General features: G+C 32.4%; 2 protein-coding genes across 3 annotated transcripts in view; one reads left to right on the forward strand and one right to left on the reverse strand.

Moving 5' to 3' along the window:
• Nucleotides 1-5,495: 5,495 nt before the first annotated feature.
• LOC124537529 (parafibromin) lies at nucleotides 5,496-13,813 on the reverse strand. Of its 2 annotated transcripts, XM_047114411.1 has the most exons (12): nucleotides 13,466-13,813; nucleotides 13,277-13,382; nucleotides 13,087-13,206; nucleotides 12,852-12,997; nucleotides 12,536-12,761; nucleotides 12,034-12,205; nucleotides 11,829-11,960; nucleotides 10,703-10,871; nucleotides 9,595-9,712; nucleotides 8,212-8,353; nucleotides 7,657-7,798; nucleotides 5,496-5,990 (listed from the first exon to the last, which is right to left on the reverse strand). In XM_047114411.1, exons 1-12 carry the CDS (start codon nucleotides 13,594-13,596, stop codon nucleotides 5,954-5,956), a joined length of 1,641 nt encoding a protein of 546 aa, XP_046970367.1. In that variant the 5' UTR covers nucleotides 13,597-13,813; the 3' UTR covers nucleotides 5,496-5,953. The 2 variants fall into 2 exon arrangements, with proteins under 2 accessions (XP_046970367.1, XP_046970361.1); XM_047114405.1 differs by lacking the exon at nucleotides 5,496-5,990 and having other exon boundaries at nucleotides 7,033-7,798.
• A 383-nt stretch (nucleotides 13,814-14,196) lies between these two features.
• Nucleotides 14,197-19,493, forward strand: part of LOC124537485 (guanine nucleotide-releasing factor 2) — a 41,465-nt gene continuing 36,168 nt past the window's right edge. Inside the window, exon 1 of the mRNA XM_047114390.1 lies at nucleotides 14,197-14,359. Coding sequence (XP_046970346.1) covers nucleotides 14,320-14,359 — 40 coding nt within the window. The 5' untranslated portion in view covers nucleotides 14,197-14,319. The remainder of the gene's footprint in view (nucleotides 14,360-19,493) is intronic.

Consider the following 19,493-nt stretch of genomic DNA (forward strand, 5'->3'; position numbering starts at 1 on the left):
TGTTCAAAATTTCGCGCAGATTGCACGTCCTCTTACTCAACGTACAAAAAAAGATGTAAAATGGAATTGGGGTGCTGACCAAGAAAATTCGTTTCAAACCCTTAAGCGACGGTTGATTGAAAGGCCTGTGTTAGGCATTTACAACTGTAACGCAAAAACTGAGTTACATTGTGATGCTAGTAAGGTTGGTTTAGGCGGAATTTTAATGCAATACCAAGCAGATGGTAGTTTAAAACCTATAGCTTATTTCAGTAGGGTTACGAGTAAAGAAGAGAGGCACTATCATAGTTATGAACTAGAAACACTGGCCGTTGTTGAATCTCTTAAACGTTTCAGAATTTATCTTACAGGCATTAAAGTTAAAATAGTAACCGACTGTTCAGCTCTTAGAACTACCCTAGTGAAACGTGATTTAATTCCGAGAATAGCTCGTTGGTGGCTTACAATACAAGAATTTGATCTAGAGATAGAGTATAGGCCAGGCGAACGTATGAGGCATGTAGACGCCCTTAGTAGAAACCCGGTAACTAACACAATACTCATGATTGATAATTCAGATTGGTTAATAACTCTTCAGGTACAAGATGATAATATTCAAAACATTCTTTCTAGACTCCGTGACAATCCTGACCCTAACTTAATTGCAAACTACACTATCAAAGATAACTTGCTTTTTAGAAAAACAGTCGCTGGTGATCGTTTTGTTATCCCAAAATTAGCAAAATACGGTCTATTACAAAAACTTCACGATCAAATAGGTCATCCCGGATTCGAAAAATGTGAACGATCCATTAAGTCTCAGTTCTGGTTTGAAGGAATGACGAGATTCATAAGAAAATATGTAAACAGTTGTCTGCAATGTGCATTTAACAAAGGTAATCATGGTAAGTTGGAAGGTGAACTACACCCAATTAACAAGCCAGCTATACCCATGCACACGTTGCACGCTGACCATTTGGGTCCTTTTGCTAAAACTCGGAAAGGGAATACTTATGTTTTGGTAGTGATAGACGCTTTTACCAAATTTGTGTTCGCCCGACCTTCTAAAAATTGTAGTTCAATTGAGACTATCCGTTTGTTAAAAGAAATAATTATCCAGTTTGGTTACCCAACAAGAATTATAACGGATAGGGGGAAAGCTTTTACAAGTAGGTATTTTAAGCAATTCGCCGAAGAAACTCAATTTAAACATATTTTAAACGCAATAGCTAGCCCTCGTTCAAATGGTCAAGTTGAACGTGTAAACCGTACTCTGCTGAACGGTCTAAACACTATGTCAGAAGATGAATGTACATGGGACAATAAGCTGGACGACGTCGTGTGGGGAATCAATAACACACCTAACGCGACAACCGGCTTTTCACCCTTTAATCTTATGTTTGGCCACAAAAACTCTCGTTATCCGTCATTCCCTTCAGACGCGGCTTCAACCTTTGAAAGTCAATTTGATGAACTACAGGCTAATAGGGAAACTGCAAAACTTCGTATTGACAAAAATATGACCATCATGAAAAAACAATTCGACAAAAAACATAAACAGTGTATTAAGTATACCGTAGGTCAATTGGTTCTTTGGAAAGGAGGTGTAGCTAGGGATGCCGTGACTGGTGTTACTAAGAAACTTAACGGCTTATACTCAGGTCCTTACAGAGTGTGCAAAGCGGAGTGCTCGTTAGACAGATACACTATCTCAAGTATAAAGGGTATGAAGGGATATAGAAAGTTTAGTGCAGTAGTTCGTGGAGAGACCCTCCGACCTTACAAACCAACCTTGTCTGAAGATGACAGTTCAAGTAGTGACCGAGAAGTAGACAGAGATGATCTAATTGATCTTCTTGAAAGCTAATTGTTACAAATGTGTGATTCTTTATTTCTGTATCACTGCTTCTACTTTTAGTCATACGAATCAAATTAGTTATTATACCTACTAGGAATATAAAGTCTATTGTAATTTACAATTGAATGAAAACTAAATTATATTAAAATTATTACATACCATACTTTTAAACTTTTATTTATATATAATCTCCAATAAAATATGTACACATTGATTCTTACAGAAATAATGCTTGAATTAAAAGAAATTAGTGAAATATGTAAAGATTATTATTTCTATAATCTTATGTACAATGAATAGTCTATTACTCATACATATAAGAACAATTTTAAACAAACCAATTTATCAAGTGTATGCGATCAAGTCTGTATAAATAAGGACAGCTGTGTGATCAAGTCTGTATAAATAAGGACATCTGTGTGATCAAATCTAAGTGAATAAGGACAGCTTTGTGATCAAGTCTGTGGAAAGGACAGCTATGTGATCAAGTCTGGGTTGATAAATAAGGAAGACTGTGTGATCAAATATTTAATTTACGAGACATCTGTGTGATCATGTCTTAATTTCTAGAGACGGCCGTGTGAACAAGTCTATTTTATAATGACCACTGTGTGATTGGCCTCTACATTTATCTTAGGTTAGCAGAGTTTACATTTTAAGACAACTAGTTACTGCCATAAAATTACTTTCAGGACTACGGGCTGGCCAGTGGAGAACAGAATACGGGCCGCGGGACGCAGCCCACACAGGATGGCCGAATGTTAACAAGTGGAACATAGGTACCCAGCTGAGGAGGCATATAATAACAACTCTCAATAATATATTATATCCTGATTTATTTACCTATACTTTATTATTATTATAATGTATTATTTATAATAACGTTATTCGTCATGTTAATTAAATTAACAATAATTTAACCTCACTAGTTCGTCAACTGACTTCCGACTATTTTATTAAATGAGATAGGACGCGCCAATAGAGACGCCATTCTGTTTTTTCAAAATATACCTGTATAACGTTACGCTGCACGAGTATATAAAATTGAGAGTGTGTTAAGTGTTTTATTTCTGAAAACCCACAAGTGTTAACACAATAGAATATGTATTATATACAAAAACCTTCCTCATTACTCATTCTCTATCTATATAATAAAACCGCCTCAAAATCAGTTGTATAATTTTAATGATCTAAGCATACGTAGGGATGGATAGCGGAAAGCGACTTTGTTTTATACTATGTAATGATGTCAGATACATAATTAAATCATGATGTATCACCATTAATATCGGCAAATATACTTAACGTAGAATTGGGACTTTGTGCTTAGTGCAAGCCCGCCTGGGTAGGTACCACCCACTCATCAGTTATTCTACCGCCAAATGACAGTACTCAGTATTGTTGTATTCCGGTCTGAAGGGTGAGTGAGCCAGTGTAACTACAGGCACAAGGGACATAAAATCTTAGTTCCCAAGATTGGTGGCACATTGACGATGTAAGGAATAGTTAATATTTCTTACAGCGTCATTGTCTATGGGCGATAGTGACCACTTACCATCAGGTGGCCCATATGCTCGTCTGCCAACCTATAGAATAAAAAAAAAAACACTTAAAAATGATTTGTGAAACATACAGACTTTGTTGGAATTTGTTACAGTCTTGTTATTGTTGGAATTCGGGTGTGTGTATGGCGTGGAATATCGAAATAAAAGTCAAAGGTCAAATATTCAACAATTTATTGTTGTCAATAAACAAAGATCACAGATCTTTGAACATTTCGATACCATTTAAAAAAATATTTTGGCTTTATATATGAAGAAATCTAATATACACATATGCCATAGACGAGGCACATATTGAGATGCATATGAAAAAATAAATAAGTTACTTCTTTTACTGTCTTTTATTATTTGAAAACTGAATAATAATCTTTAGATTTTCTAATTAAATAATTTATGAAATATATAATCTGTATTAGTTTGAATTTATGTAATAAAAAGTGACTATTGCATTTTATTCATTAAGTAGTATTTTAGATACTTTAAAACTAAAGAACATCTATTTATATAACCTAGTAACACGTGAGTACGATAGACACGTGGTTACAACCAATATTTAACCGAAAATTATAATTGAAACGTAATTTATTCGATCAGAGTTTGTTAAAAGCGGCCTCGAATGTACGAATACCAATTATTATCAAGGCTACTAGCCATCGTTGATAATTGCTGCCAACTGAAATTTTTAAAGACTATTATAAAATATCATTGGTTAACTTAGTTTATTTTTTTAATCAAAATACTATTTTAATAAAATAGCAACATTGAATCAATCACTTGAACCTTATTGCTCATCTTAAAAAGAAAATTTAAAAGAGTGTCAACAAAAATGGCTGAGTTGAGCTGTTTATATTTGTAAATTTGATAGGTTCATAAATTGATACTAACCTACATGAACATACATTCTTCATTCATAACTTTAATATTTATAAACATTTATTGACACCATAATTGGGTCCTAATAATCAAATGATTTATTACTTATTGTTGCTAAAGGGACATGGCACTTGTGTTTTAAATATTGAGATATTTATCTTTACAGACAATCTTACTAAGTAAAGATAGAGTTACAGACACCAAACTGTCTCTTTCTGCCACCAGCATGTTGAGATTCGAAAGAAGAAGACAGGGCATTGTGTGCTATAACTATACTACAATTATATAAGAATTAAAGGAATTTTAGTTTACATAATTAATAAAGGTGAGTGTATAAGTGTTTTTTTCACTAATTCACATTCAATCTTACAATAAGATACACAGATAACAAATAAACTAAGCTATAATGAACAGGGATCATGAAATATTTCATATTTAAATTAATAAATTTTAATCTATTACTTTCATATGTCCACAATTTTTGTAGATTTTTTATAGAATATTTTCATTATTTGAAAGAAAATATCTATATACCTTATATATAATAAGAATATGTTGTTAATGTATATATATATATATAGTTTAAGTAATATTCATAAGTAGATCAGAACATAAAATATTTAAAAAGAAAATTCTATTAACTTTCTTAAAAGTTAAAAGCTTCAATTTGTGTTTCAGATTCACTGTACTGTGTTTCAGATTACTTTGCGGAATGTCATAACTGTATAAAACTATTACCATTACTTTCTTAAGAAGTTTTTCGAATTCAAGGCAAACAAGATTGGTCCATAAATCCCGGTCATAATTCATTTTTGTGTAACGTTCACGTAAAATGTTCACTTTTTATAAAAAGATATTTTTGATTACTGTTTTATATTTAGATTGCAGAGGCCTTGAGCTATTTCATATGTAAGTTGATCTAGGTCAATAATATATACAAAACGTGGGCTATGTTTGTATAAGAAATATATTTCAAAGTTTATATTGCAGTATTTTTAAAATAAGCGCACAAATTATTGTTGATATAACAAATTATACTTTTTTTTAAATATGAGACAACATCACATTCATTACTCTGATCCCAATGTAAGCAACTAAAGCACTTGTGTTATGGAAAATCAGAAATAACGACGGCACCCAGACCCAAGACAACATAGAAAACTAATGGTAATCTACATCGACTCGGCCGGGAATCGAACCCGGGATCTCCATCGGGAACCCATGAAAACCGGTGTACACACAACTCGACCACGGAGGTCGTCATATTAGGGACTAACAACCGTTATTAGAGCACTGTGAGATATCATACTTCTTTATACAATATGTTGAACCAAGTCACTATCATTATTTACACTTTTCTTTTTTACTTTAAACAATGAATTATTCATAAATACTAAAAATTGATGTCATTGAATAACTTTAATCATTGATTATAACCGACCTCATATCGTGATACCTTTTTGTATGTCATATAAATTAAATTTTCATCACAATAAAAGACAATAACAATAATGTATGGAAAAGGAAAAAAATATAACTTTATTATAAAGCTACGATGAAATATCACCAAAATATTCTTTAAATGGTACGATTGACTTAGATTTTAATTGCGTTTAAGGCTTCTGGATATTCACACGGTATAATAGTCTATAGGATAAAATTTTATAACTCTAAAACATACTTAAAACCTAAGGTGCGGTTTATTCTTCATCATGTGTCTGAAACAAAAGATATAACAGTTTTAACAAAGGTTTGGTTTTTATTACCTTTCACTTTCACTACGTATAAAAATATAAAATATTTTTGAATAGATGGAGTTATTTACTTATTTTCGAGTTGCTGTCGTAGATTGTATTATATGTAATTTTTCTTAGGGCACCTACCATCTTTTACTCATCACTATAGGTCAATATACAACAACAGCCTGTAAATTCCCACTGCTGGGCTAAAGGCCTCCTATCCCTTTGAGGAGAACGTTTGGAACATATTCCACCACGCTGTTCCAATGCGGGTTGGTGGCATACACATGTGGCAGAATTTCTTTGAAATTTGTCACATGCAGGTTTCCTCACGATGTTTTCCTTCACCGCTGAGCACGAGATGAATTATAAAGACAAATTAAGCACATGAGTCAGCGGTCCTTGCCTGGGTTTGAACCCGCAATCATCGGTTAAGATGCACGCGTTCTAACCACTTATATATCAATATATTTATAAATAATTGAATATCGGTTTTCTGCTATGGATAGTTATCGAGTCGCTAGCGTGTGGCGCAGGGTATAGTACGACACGACTTAGATGTCGCATCGGCAAAATTCGTAAAACCGATCACATACGAATTAAGTACGCTATCTCAAATTATCAATATTTATTTCTCATGCGAATATGGTCTTTACACAAATGTAATAACTTGTAAATTCATATGACCTAATATATTCGTCAATTTGAGGCGTCGATTTACATGCACTTGGTCTCTCTGACGCGTGAATCTATAGCGACGAATAGCGTCGAATGGCGCGATAGGGAGCTATTTCTATTCATCGTGTAAATCGGCAGTAATCGGTTTTAATTTCATTCCATTGCATTTTCCGATGCTACATCTAATTTGTGTCGTACTATACAGTACGAGTCGTATGAATACGAGTCATATGATATTACAAGTTATTACATTTGTACAAAGACCATATTCGCATGAGAAATAAATATTGATAATTTGAGATAGCGTACTTAATTCGGATGTGATCGGTTTTACGAATTTTGCCGATGCGACATCTAAGTTGTGTCGTATAGACCGCGTCGTGTAAAAAGAACGCTGGAAGAAAGCGGAGGGGGTGTGCTTGCGCATGTGTACTATCGAGCAAGAAAGTACTAGGCATATTGTTTATTTTTAAAGTAGCCTCGCTCGCGGGTTGACAATTAAATTTTGATAGGCACACCATAGGCAGGCTTTGTTCAGTTCTTTTATTTTTGCCGCTAGTTAGAAAGACAGTAAGAAATTCCGAATCTTTTGAACCTTTTAATATTTAGATTCGAACCAATCTATAAAACAGACCACCATTTTATAGATTGTTATAAATTATTATCAACTGCATTAATATCATCCTCTCTCTTCATAAAACAATTTACGTCATAAATATTATTTCTTTCTTTCCTATGTAAAATCATTTCGTAATAAAAACTTTTTTGCGTGATGGTATTTTGAGAACAAACGTAACGTGGACACAGCGTGGATAGCAAAGGTCGACTGACGAACCAATAGCGCACCGGCGAGCATGCGGCGCTTGACCCGCCGCACCTCATACCACCAAATTGACCGATAAATAGTCTAGTGCGCAGGTTGACTGCTAGCGTTCTTTTTACATGACGCGAGCTATACTGTACGCACTTGTCGAGCGTCTCCCAGAAGGCGAGCAGCGCGGCGCGGTCGAGATGGCGCTTGGTGCGGCTGAGGTTGAGCACCGTCACCGCCCAGCGCGCCACGTTCGCGTCCAGCTTCATCTCGTCGAACTTCAGGTGGAAGGCGCATACTGTCGAGGGGAAATAAACCGTCAGAAAGGTCAGAAAATGACATTGTTTAAGCTGAAACGCGGCTGTATTGTGTCTTCTTTAAGTTAATTATTAAAATGACTAATCCAGAACAAACGAGGTAAAAAAGCAAGTGACGTCATCAGAAGCCCGACCAATCAGGAGCGTTTTGTGTCACGTGACAAACGTTTAAAGAAATACATTTTCGTTTATGGATTTTTGAATAACTTAATTATTATTTTCAGCTTTCTTTAATTAATAAACATTTTTAAACTCATAATATATACTGATTAAAACAATTGATAATTATCAAACATTAGTGAGAAACGAATGAGCAACTAAACCACTGAAGTCTTATTAGCTGATTAGTTAGTCAGATTTTTATTTAAATTTAGAAGACATATTATTTACTTACTATTAGCAAAGATCTGAACAGGGTTTCCATCCCATGGCCAGCCTTTGAACTGCCATGCCGGGCCTTGGACGAATACAGCAACCACTCTATCCCATTCCGCAGCAGATAACCTCGCTGGGTTGTCTACTACTCGATAAGGTACCTGTATCGATTCATATAAAACAAGTGTATATAAGTACATATGCCACATTCAATTCTCCATTTTGAAGATATTTTTAGTATTATTTAGAGCTAATTATATACTTTGTATTTAACATATAGACATAACATTCACGAAAATACACCTGTCTAGTAGTTCGGAGAGTTCATTATGAATCTTGACATTATAATTTTTACTTATAGTAAATACTATGCACATCGTCGTATGCATGATGCTTGAGCTGAGTTGAGATGTATGAGCTGCATGATGCATCGTATGATTCATACAAGTTTCTTATTTTTAACTTTTTTAAATTTCAGTTTGGTCGGAAAGTTTGTTTGGAGGTTTCCATCATTTGGCATGTGAATTATGACCAGCAAAGTTGCATCCGCAACGCTTTGTTTTATCCAGTACGGATCAGATTTATTCGTTCACGAAAACGTCCTCCACGATAAATTAAATATTCTTTAACAAAATCAACAAATATAATCTAATTCGTACTTTTTGCTCTCTCTCTCTCTCTCTCTCTCTCTTGGTCGTCTCACTCACACTAAGAAAACTCGTAAGCACGTGCGTCACTCACGCATACCATACAATGAACACGCCGATTATAATGTAACGTGGAGAAACGCGCCTTCGTTAGTGTATTATGTATACAAATAATCGCTAACTAAGCTATAGTTATAAAAGTAGGGACGGCGTGACAGCCCTGACACGGGATCACTGATGACACGGCCTTGCATGCGCGACTAATTCGATAGCGATTGTTTTCTTTTTAATAAATACTTTTCACACAAGGATTTTTAGTAAACCAAATGGTTTTTAATGGTTGAATTTTCTGATAGCAATGGCTAAAGTTAACTTTTTTTAGTGACGAAGATGCCTTTTTTTTTGGAATAAGTTTGCGGACGAGCATATGGGCCAACTGATGGTAAGTGGTCACAATCAGCCATAGGCAATGACGCTGTAAAAAATATTAACTATTCCTTACATCGTCAATGCGCCACCAACCTTGGGAACAAAGATGCTATGTCTCTTGTGCCTGTAGTTACACTGGCTCACTCACCCTTCAAACCGTAACACAACAATACTGCTGTTGTTTAGCGGTAGAATATCTGATGAGTGGGTGGTACCTACCCAGGCGGACTTGCATAAAGTTCTACCAACAAGTGAATTTAATAATCACTTAAAAGAGAGAAAGGTAGTAACGAAATTGATATTAAGGAAAAAAACATTTTACAAACCGTTATCGTAGTCGCATTATTTGGTACTTGATCACCGGTGGGACCTTTCCTTCTTTGTAATAATACTTCATTTTCCCGAACTGATCCTTCTGCTTTCTTCTGCTCAACTGGTACAAATCTGTTAAATGATTACTGTATATTGGCTTTTTGAAGTTTTGCAAACATTTTTATCATTAATTGAAAGGAGAGTATTTTATTTTCCTCTGGAATAGCTGGGACAAAAAACAGTCCATATAATTAAATTAAACAATATTTTTTTCAGTAAATTCAACTGGAGCATTAGCAATTAGCCTTATTTACTGTACCAAATAATATACATATATTCGAATAACGAACTGTGACAGCTTGATTTAACAAAACAAAACATGTTTGAAAAGCATGACATTCCAGTTGGTTTTTCCTATTAACGGCTCTGGGTGAAAAAAATTACTGACTGTTGTTATAAAAATAACAAATATTACTAATTTAATGTTAACAATTACTATAAATAAAGCATCTGTTCATCATATAAAACAAGGCATGGTATTGGACAGACTTACAGACAAAATATAAAAATAAGTGCTCACTTATGAATTTGAGTAAATTAGTTTTTTATAAATCACAGATAAAGACACTTGAAAATTGGTAATTTGTATCAATATCAAATTGCAAGTTCAAATTATGCACTTATCATGTTTCATACGTCACATGCAGTGATTAGCAACAGTGTGTTCCATATCAGTAAATAAAATGTAAACAAAAGTTCAATCCTCATAATTTAGTAAAGTTTCTTTATATTTTATATTGGTTTCTAAATTCTGAGCGATTTATATAAATGCATGTATTCATCAATCAAAATAATATCTACTTGATCTACTGTTTATCTATGTTATTTATAGACATTTTACTTTGGGACTTCGGTTCACATAGTTTAAAATAGCTCTCAACCAGTAAGACAATGTAGCATTACTCCATAATAAATAACATAAACGAAGCTATTAAAGTTACCAATACAATAATATTAGGTGTATGCAAATGCATACTTTTCCTACATGTCGTAATATAAAGTGCATACAAATGCATACTTTTCATGCATGTCGTAATATAGAATAAAACAGACGTTACACACTTGAGTTCCTGGAGCATGTCCTTGACGTTGTACATGGTGATGAGCGAGGTTGCGGCGGCGGGGATGATGATGATGGGCGTGCGCGAGGGCCGCTTGCCGCCCGCCGGGGGGCGCGCCGCCGTCACCGGCAGAAGCTCCCGCCGCGGGGTGCCGCCCGCCGCGCCGCTCTCTGAGACACATTGACAACATCATTCTAATATTCTAAAGTTCTTGAACATGTTGGAGTCGAGATGGCCCAGTTGTTAGAACGCGTGCATCTTACCCGATGATTGCGGGTTCATATACAAGCACCACTATATATATGTGCTTAATTGTGTTTATAATTCATCTCGTGCTCGGCGGTGAAGGAAAACATCGTGGGGAAACCTGCATGTGTCTAATTTCATCGAAATTCCGCCACATGTGCATTCCACCAAACCGCATTGGATCAGCGTGGTGGAATATGTTCCAAACCCTCTCCTTAATGGAAGAGGAGGCCTTATCTCAGCAGTGGGTAATTTACAGGCTGTTACTTTACTTACTTTTTACTTTTTAGTTATTACGGATTTTAATCGCGTATATTAATTATTTTGGACATCCCGACGTTTCGAGCACTTTACAGCGTTCGTGGTCACGGGTAGACTTTATTCTAATCTTCTTTAACATGTTGACATAAATACTGAACAAAAACATCTAAACATCATGTCTAATTGGTAGCCTATATAATGTTGTCTTAAATTTTCGCGATTACACATTGAAATAAAACTAGCTATAACGGATTTGAATCGCGTATATTAATTATTTTTAACATCCCGACGTTTCGAGCACTTTACAGCGTTCGTGGTCACGGGTAGACTAGTCGTGGGTAGACAGTCTACCCGTGACCACGAACGAATTAAAAATAATTAATATACGCGATTCAAATCCGTAATAGCTAGTTTTATTTCAATGGTAGCTTATATTTTAGAATTACCATAGAGTATAAAGTAATTTAATTTTCAATTTTTTAATTATTTTCAGTAATTAGAACATGAAATTGTAATAATTGTCATAACGTAACAATAAGCAAAGCTTCTATTTATTTTAAAAAAAAATACAGTTCTGTTTTTACTTTATCAAAGCCTAGATAGTGCAAAGAATAACTTACGTGGCATTTGTCTTGGATGATTTGGTGTTTGTGGAGCACGAGCTGGTGCTGGCACACTTGGACCCTCTGTCACTGACTTCAGGGTCATACCATGATATGTTCCCATAGTATCAATTTTGAAACCCTCCGTTTCTGAAAAATATACCAATAATTATAATAATGAAAGGCTTTTATATATTTGTAGGTTATTTATATTAAAACTAACCTTCTTTCTGCCTGATAAATCTTTCCTGATCGTATCTGTTATATTGGGTTTGCTGAGCAGGTATGGCTGTTGGTGGAGGCATGACTACTGGTTGCGGTCTGGGTGCTCCTGGCCTGCCCTCTTCCCTGGCTCTTATACTACCGAGAAGAGCTAAAATACTTTTTGCAAAAGTCTGAAAATTAAATAATTTGAGTTATAATATTATCATAATTAAAATGGATAAAGGTAGTAACTTGAAACATACTATTGATAGAAATGCTTCCTATAACAAATAGAATTCAAGTAGAATTGGAATCAAAAATTCAATTATTATTTATAAAAGTTTTTGTTTATTTATGACTTTTGCCAATACTGACTATCCCCTAATAATATTTTTATTACTTCAAATATATATTTTAACTTATAAATTATTACATTCTTAAAATTGACACATAAATATTCATAACAAACCATATGCATACATTTGTTAGGAAGAGACACATTTCTACTACTACATGCTTACCTTCCCGTTACTTTGTAATACTGTAGTTCTGGTCCTCCACTGCCTCTCTCGACTTATAATATCTTTAGTGAGGTCAACATCATAGTCAAGAATGGCTCTGAGGTCAGAACCCACAACACCAAGAGTGTCTGAATAATCATTGCTTTTAATGGTTGTCCTTTTTTTAGCTAAACGTTTTGCTTTGATGGCAGCAATTTTCTCCACAGACATAGCCTCCGATAAGGACCTTTAAAATCAATTAAAGTTGACATGAGATTGATTGAGACATGAGAACTTTGTAACAAAGATCACTGTATTATATTGATCAAAACCTTACTTGATATTATCAACTGTAACAGAAGCTTCTTTAGGTGCATCAAGACGTGCTGCCAGCTGTTCTCGCACTTTCTGAACATGTGTTTCCTCAATGCGAGGCTTCTTAGCCTCGGATTCACCTCCATCATGATCATGAGTGCGTTTAACCTTAAATGTGTAGTTTAACAAATAGCAATCAATACTCAAACTACTATAAAACGGGTTTTACTGCCACATTTATTGATTAAATGCTCTACCTGTGTTGATATTTCCAAAGGTGCACTTTTGTCTATAGATGCACAAGTTGCTGTTTCACCATTTAGATAAGCGAGTAATTCTTTACGATCAGGACGCCGTACAGGAGGAATATTAGCAGCCTGTAATATAAAATTGTATAATTCTAAACTCATTACCAACAAACTATAACATTGATCTCGAAATACTTACAGCTGCTTGCTTAACATAAACTGGATGAGGCAGAAGTACATTTTTGAGTATAAACAACAAACACTCCAGGGTATAATATTCTTTATCACTTCCTTCTTTTCCAGATCTGTTTAAAAATAGAATAATTGTTTGTTATCCGTTTTTTTTTTCTTCTTAATTTTAACAGCAGTATAAAACATTACTACTCACCCCCATTTAAGGTAATTAGTCTTAACATTTTTAGGCCACGAAAATTCACCAAAAATAATTTGGTTGTCACGTTCAATAATTTCTTTTTTATTTACATTATACTGGCGAAGTAAACTTAAAGGATCCGCCATGATTACGTCGTATTATTAGCGGTAATGAGCACTTTGCAAACGTTATTTTATTATTAAAAATATTTAATAATTCATACACATTTATTGTATGTAATACATTATTCTTTAAGAGTTGAAAACATTCGAAGAAGAACTTTTCTAAATAAAACACTAAATCAATTCAAGCACCGTGTCAAACACTCCATGTTCAAGTTGTAGCTGTCAGGTGAAATAAAAAAACAACAGATAAAACATAATAACAGACTTCATATCTATTTTACCAGTTGACCGGAATTTCACATGGTTCTAAGCAAATTTAGCATTAGACAAAAAATATATAAATTAAATTGCATATCACATGCTTACCTATTTAATTAGAGTATATAAATATTTGAATACAAAAAGTAATTGAAATGAACCGTCATACGTGTGCATTTTGTTTACTGTAGTTTTAAATGAAATGTATTTAAATTTGTATTCTCATTTAAATAAACTTTATTTTTTTAATTAACATTAACATTATTTTAATACTTCAAAAATCAATATAATATAACTAATAATTGGTGATCGTCCATGTATGCTGAACCTTATGCATAAACAAAAATTTGACAGAATAAAAATAAAATATGGTGTCTAATATGGCTGCCGGTCGATCCTTATTTTATTAGCATTTATTAAAACTTATTTAAACTATCTAAAACAACATTATTTGTGTTAATATGACTGTAAATTAAAGAAAAAGTCATGATGACTTCGACTCCCAAGTCAGAGAAATGCGGACAAGGTAAGCTATGCATTAATTTCATCTCGTCTATGAGTAGGTATCAAAAATTGAATAGTATTTTACTTTGTCTTTATAAATAGTTCCGATTTATAGATTTCTTACTAGTGTTACTACATTTATTATTGAATTACTTATTTTTAAGTTACCAAATGTTTGATTTCTTTTATAAAAATTACTCCGGTTCTTCGTATTAGATCAACTACTTAACTAATTAATTAATGCGCTGTTGGTTTCTAAATACCTAACTAAAATTCTTTCTCTTACACTAAGCTTAGATAAATACGAAAAAATAAACTAATCATGGTTTGTTTCTTCTTTCGGATGTAGGAAACTATGAAGTTTCAATATACAAAATTGTTATTAAAGTTTCGTTATTAGTAAACAAGAAAGACATTTTATATAATATTACTTTAACTATCACTAGCAGTGTGCTTCATAATTTGTTATATAAATCATTTTATGTTTATGCATATTTATTTCGTATAAACTTATAGTAAAAAATTAGTAATACTTTCAACAAATAATACGATTTTTCGTAGTGCGTAGTGTAAATGTAAATTAATCAATCATTGACGCGTGAATGTAAAATGCTAATATTTTATTATATTATGTATAACATACACAATATTATTTCTTTTATTCATAATAATTATATTATTTCACGTTTACTTTTACTTGTGAAAGTGGCTACTTTTTGACTAGATATTACCTGTTGTAATATGGCTATAAGTAATTTAGTCCAAAATTGTTTATTCATTATTATACTATTGTAAAGCATCTCAAAAAAAATAATTCACACCTTTTAGCTTGTTCCATAGATATTTATGCATATACATATGTTGGCCAATACTAGTTTTCAAAAGTTTTTCTTAAGAAAGAAACAAGTAGTTGTTTACTCTTCAAGTGTACCATATATTATATAATTAATTTTATGAAACGGCCAGCTATGCACCATAGGTTGAATGTCTTAATGAAGATTTTCTAATTTAATAGTAAAATCTTATTTTCGTTAATTGAATTTTTGGTAAGTAGTTTATAAAATATATAAAAAAAGTCTTTTAAGTTTATTTACCATTGTATAGTTGTAGCGATCTTTGTATTTATAAACATATTTGTTACAGCAATTTAAAGTATATGTTAAAAATAATTAGATGCAATTTAAAGAATATATTTTTTTAAATGAGGTGATACCTTAAGTTGTATTTTGTATGGAATTTAATTTTTTAATATTAAACATAAATTTGGCAATATTTTTTGTTCTTATCAATTATATTTTTTAAATTAAGTTTAAAATGAAGGCAACAATATAATTATGTTTCCTTTTCATAAATTACAAATTAATGTCAAATTTTTACTTACAGTTTTAGTAATGCTGATATAAGTCAGATTGACTTTTAAGTTTAGAGGTCAATGGTTTCTGGCGAAATAAGCAATGAGTGATCAGTGTTTAGTTAGGAAATCTTACTTTAATATATGCCTCAGAGTAAATTATTAATGTCTAATTATTTATTATTATATTATAAAAAACCATATCAATAATTTAATATATTATTCTTATTAATTATATTTTTAACAAGAATGTCTAGAATAGAACAAATAGCCTACATTTTTATTATCATTATTAGTATTATTGTGTTATTGAGTGCTGTTTCGAAAATATTATCAAACATTGGTTTTCATAAATATAATGCACAAATTGTGTCTGATTAATTTTATAGCTGCACTTAATAGTATTCAACTCAAGTTACCATAAAATTACTAACTAGAATCTAAAATAGACCCCTTTTTTTATTCTAGACATAAATATAATTGAAATAATCGGAAATGCCAATATTTATGCGGAATATCTAACGATATATTGTATCTTTATCAGGATATCATAATAATATATTACAGATATAAAAAAGCGTAAACTTTCGTATTCTGATGCTGGTAGAATCGTAATTGATTCACAGTACGTAGTAAATAAACGGCTGAGCATTTTGTGTGCCAATACATTGCCGGATTCGATTGGGTTATTTTAGTTTCTAGTCAGTTGTGAAAGTTTTTCTTTGTGGTTCCCCGAACACTTAAATTAGCCGTGAAGTGAAAAGCGGTGACATCTATGTTTTTACTAAAAATTCCATTTGTTTTTGTAAAAAATAAAACATAGTAACTTTTGTTTTGAAGTTGTTAACATAACGTAAACTGTTCGAAAGTACCGCTTTGTTAATTATTCTTGTACAAAGAAATGTATATTTTAATGATCTATAGAATATAAATCGTTACATTGATCTACATGAATGTTATATTGTTTCTTTGTATTTGAAAATACTTTACAGTTATATCTATACAATTTTCATATTAAACTTTTACAATTATATAATTATTAGTGATATCATTAAATCTTTTCAAACAAAATTACCATTTTTAAGTCTAAACGGTTTTATATACTCGACGTAGGTATAACGGCACTATTCTCGAATAGACTATCAGAATTAGACGTCCACTGTCTGAGGTTGGAGACGCGATATTATGTATGCTATTCAGCTCGCTTCGTGCCGCAGTTCGTCCGACTTATTTTATTAATATTCCTGCGGTTAGCGCTTGGAAACCGCCACGCCGTCGTGCCGGTCCCGCCCGACAGCTCGTATAATGCCGTTCAAGATATTTAGCTTTCCTCGAAAAGAGGTCGAGTTCTAAACAACGATGTACTTTACAATTCATTGCAATAAATTACTATAAACGGATTTAAATTTTAATAAACTCTAGACCCAGATGTTTTGAGAATATCAAAGTTATATACAAATTGCATGTTCCCAAACTAGTGTGAAAGCATCAGCATTAATGTTAAATAAATAGGAAAGATTTTTTTTTTATATCATTCATTGTGAAAGACAGTCAATCGATATCGATTGAGAGCGGACGCTGAACGTGATTAAAGCTAGTTTTTTCAAAAGGTTTTTAACTTTTTACGTCTTCGCCCTGATTTTTGTAGCTTCTATAACGATTTTTAGCATGACTTTTTACGATTTTTATGGATTTATTTATTTATTTTGTTAAGAGTTCATGTGTGAATGATATTATTATCAACAAATATGTATTTTATATGTATTTCCAATAAAAACCATCTAAAAAAGTATCCATCAACAATTCACATAATTATTAAGTTTTAACGAACCTAACTTATTCTATTAAAAAACAATGTAGAAGATAAAAAAATGTCTTCCGCTGCGCTTTCAATGAACAACGCTTAAGACATTAATTCGAACGAGATGAATTAATTAGTAGATCTATGCAATATAACACTACAACGTAGACATTAATTTACCGGACCAAATCGTATCTTATTGATTTAAAATGTAATTCCTAGTGCTAAAACATTAGCAAATCGAATACAAGCACAAAATATTCGCCGACTTTACTTGCCAAAGCCACATCAGTGTGATTACACTATTTTCAAGATGTACGATAAAAAAGAAATCATTATGTGCATTCATTTTATAAATAAATGCTTTCAAATTATTTAAAAGTAGTACTCGTTAGCTATTATGTAAAATTATGTAAAGATGTGATCTAAAAGGAAATGAAATGTTATTGTAGAATATGACATAATTTTTAATTAAATTTATTCTGATATAAGTGTTATATTAATTCAATATATAATAACACTTATATCAGAATTCATAGAATCATCAGTAATTATATAAAAAATCAAGCTTAGTAATTATCATTTGGTTTTACTAGCTTAACTGTATAAGGCCGTTCGCAATGTAAAAGTCATAGGTTGATCCTGACCCCATGGAGTATAATTGGCTGTAATGTCGTCTTCATTTAAAACCGCTCGCCTCATTGCAATTGAATAATATATATAAGTATTCTTTTAAAATCGTATAAAGTTATACAAATATGTATTTGTGTATTGTTTAATGTAAGTAATGACTACGATATGCACAATACTCATTATGTAGGTAGATTCTAGCTCAGCGTGCTCTGGCCTATCTGCTAAGGCACTGTAACGGGACCTCGTCTGTCGACAAGAGTTCAAATGCCCAGCTTCCATTTCCTTAGTGTTTGAACGTGCTATTATATTCTAAGCTTTTAGTTCGAATATCGGTATATAAATACGTGAACACCGATTATAAGCTTTTTTATTGAACTGAAAGTTGCAACTATTTTCACATAAATGATCGAGATGATTTTTTTACTACACTTTTGCGTTGGTGCCAGTGTTGTATTACAATATATATTCCTCAATACATGCCTTTATTTAATCTCATATGATTCCAAAATTACTGTATAATATTCGTGCAATAAACAACATTTGTAAAAATTGATACGTTAAAAAAAGTAGGCGAATTATGACCACATGTGACCCTCGCATTCAATACGGAGTTCATTTTCCCACATGTATTAAAACATTACATAAAACGTTAAGTCAAGGTTACAAATATGTTGTTTATTAAAATAATTATCAAGATTGTTTAGGATAATATTCTTAAATAATTTCAATGTCGTTTCTTATGTAAACTAATATAATGATTAATTAAGTAGTTAACCAGTATTGAGATATTTTTTATCATTTGTGAATCAGTTATGAAGCGGAAGACTTCTTTTACATTATTGACATTCTTAGGAGACAGACGTACTATTGAGTCACCGGTATATGATAGTAAATAATTAGCTTTGCCCAAAATTGTAATTATAGATGATGTTTCATTAATTGTAATAAAGTGATAGTAAAAAGTTGGCAAAGCTCGATTCTGCTAACTTTTGGGTCAGATATTTTATGTTTGTTGTTTAGCCAAACAACGGATATTTCTAGAGCCCTGAGTGTGTGTGAATCATAAACCATGATTACAGGGTTCAAAGCTGTGCTACCACCACTGAATTTTCTATTGCTTAATACGTGTTTATATGTAGTTCATTCCATGCTAATAATAAAGCCAGTTCGTGCCGAATGAAATCTAATACATATTATCCCAGCAACGCGCTGGTGAAATAATCCCTAAACCATGAAGATAAGGATACCTTTAGTATTTAACCTGTAACCTCGTCTTTCCGGATCTTAGATGTTTAAGGTATTTAGTATTGTTGATGAAATATTTGATGAGAGAATAATGGTTTACTAATCAAGCCTTCCACCAAAGCTTGT

This window comes from Vanessa cardui, chromosome 2, assembly GCF_905220365.1.
Source record: "Vanessa cardui chromosome 2, ilVanCard2.1, whole genome shotgun sequence".
In the NCBI taxonomy this organism is placed as follows: domain Eukaryota; kingdom Metazoa; phylum Arthropoda; class Insecta; order Lepidoptera; family Nymphalidae; genus Vanessa; species Vanessa cardui.

What these genes read in the sequence shown, in the direction of transcription:
- LOC124537529 (XM_047114405.1), bottom strand. Translation starts at nt 13,596, where the DNA reads ATGGCGGATCCTTTAAGTTTACTTCGCCAGTATAATGTAAATAAAAAA. An exon ending in TTTATGTTAAGCAAGCAGCT is followed by an intron (nt 13,207 to 13,276) that starts GTAAGTATTTCG and finishes TTTATATTACAG; the next exon opens with GCTGCTAATATTCCTCCTGT. An exon ending in ATAATGCGACTACGATAACG is followed by an intron (nt 8,354 to 9,594) that starts GTTTGTAAAATG and finishes GAATCGATACAG; the next exon opens with GTACCTTATCGAGTAGTAGA.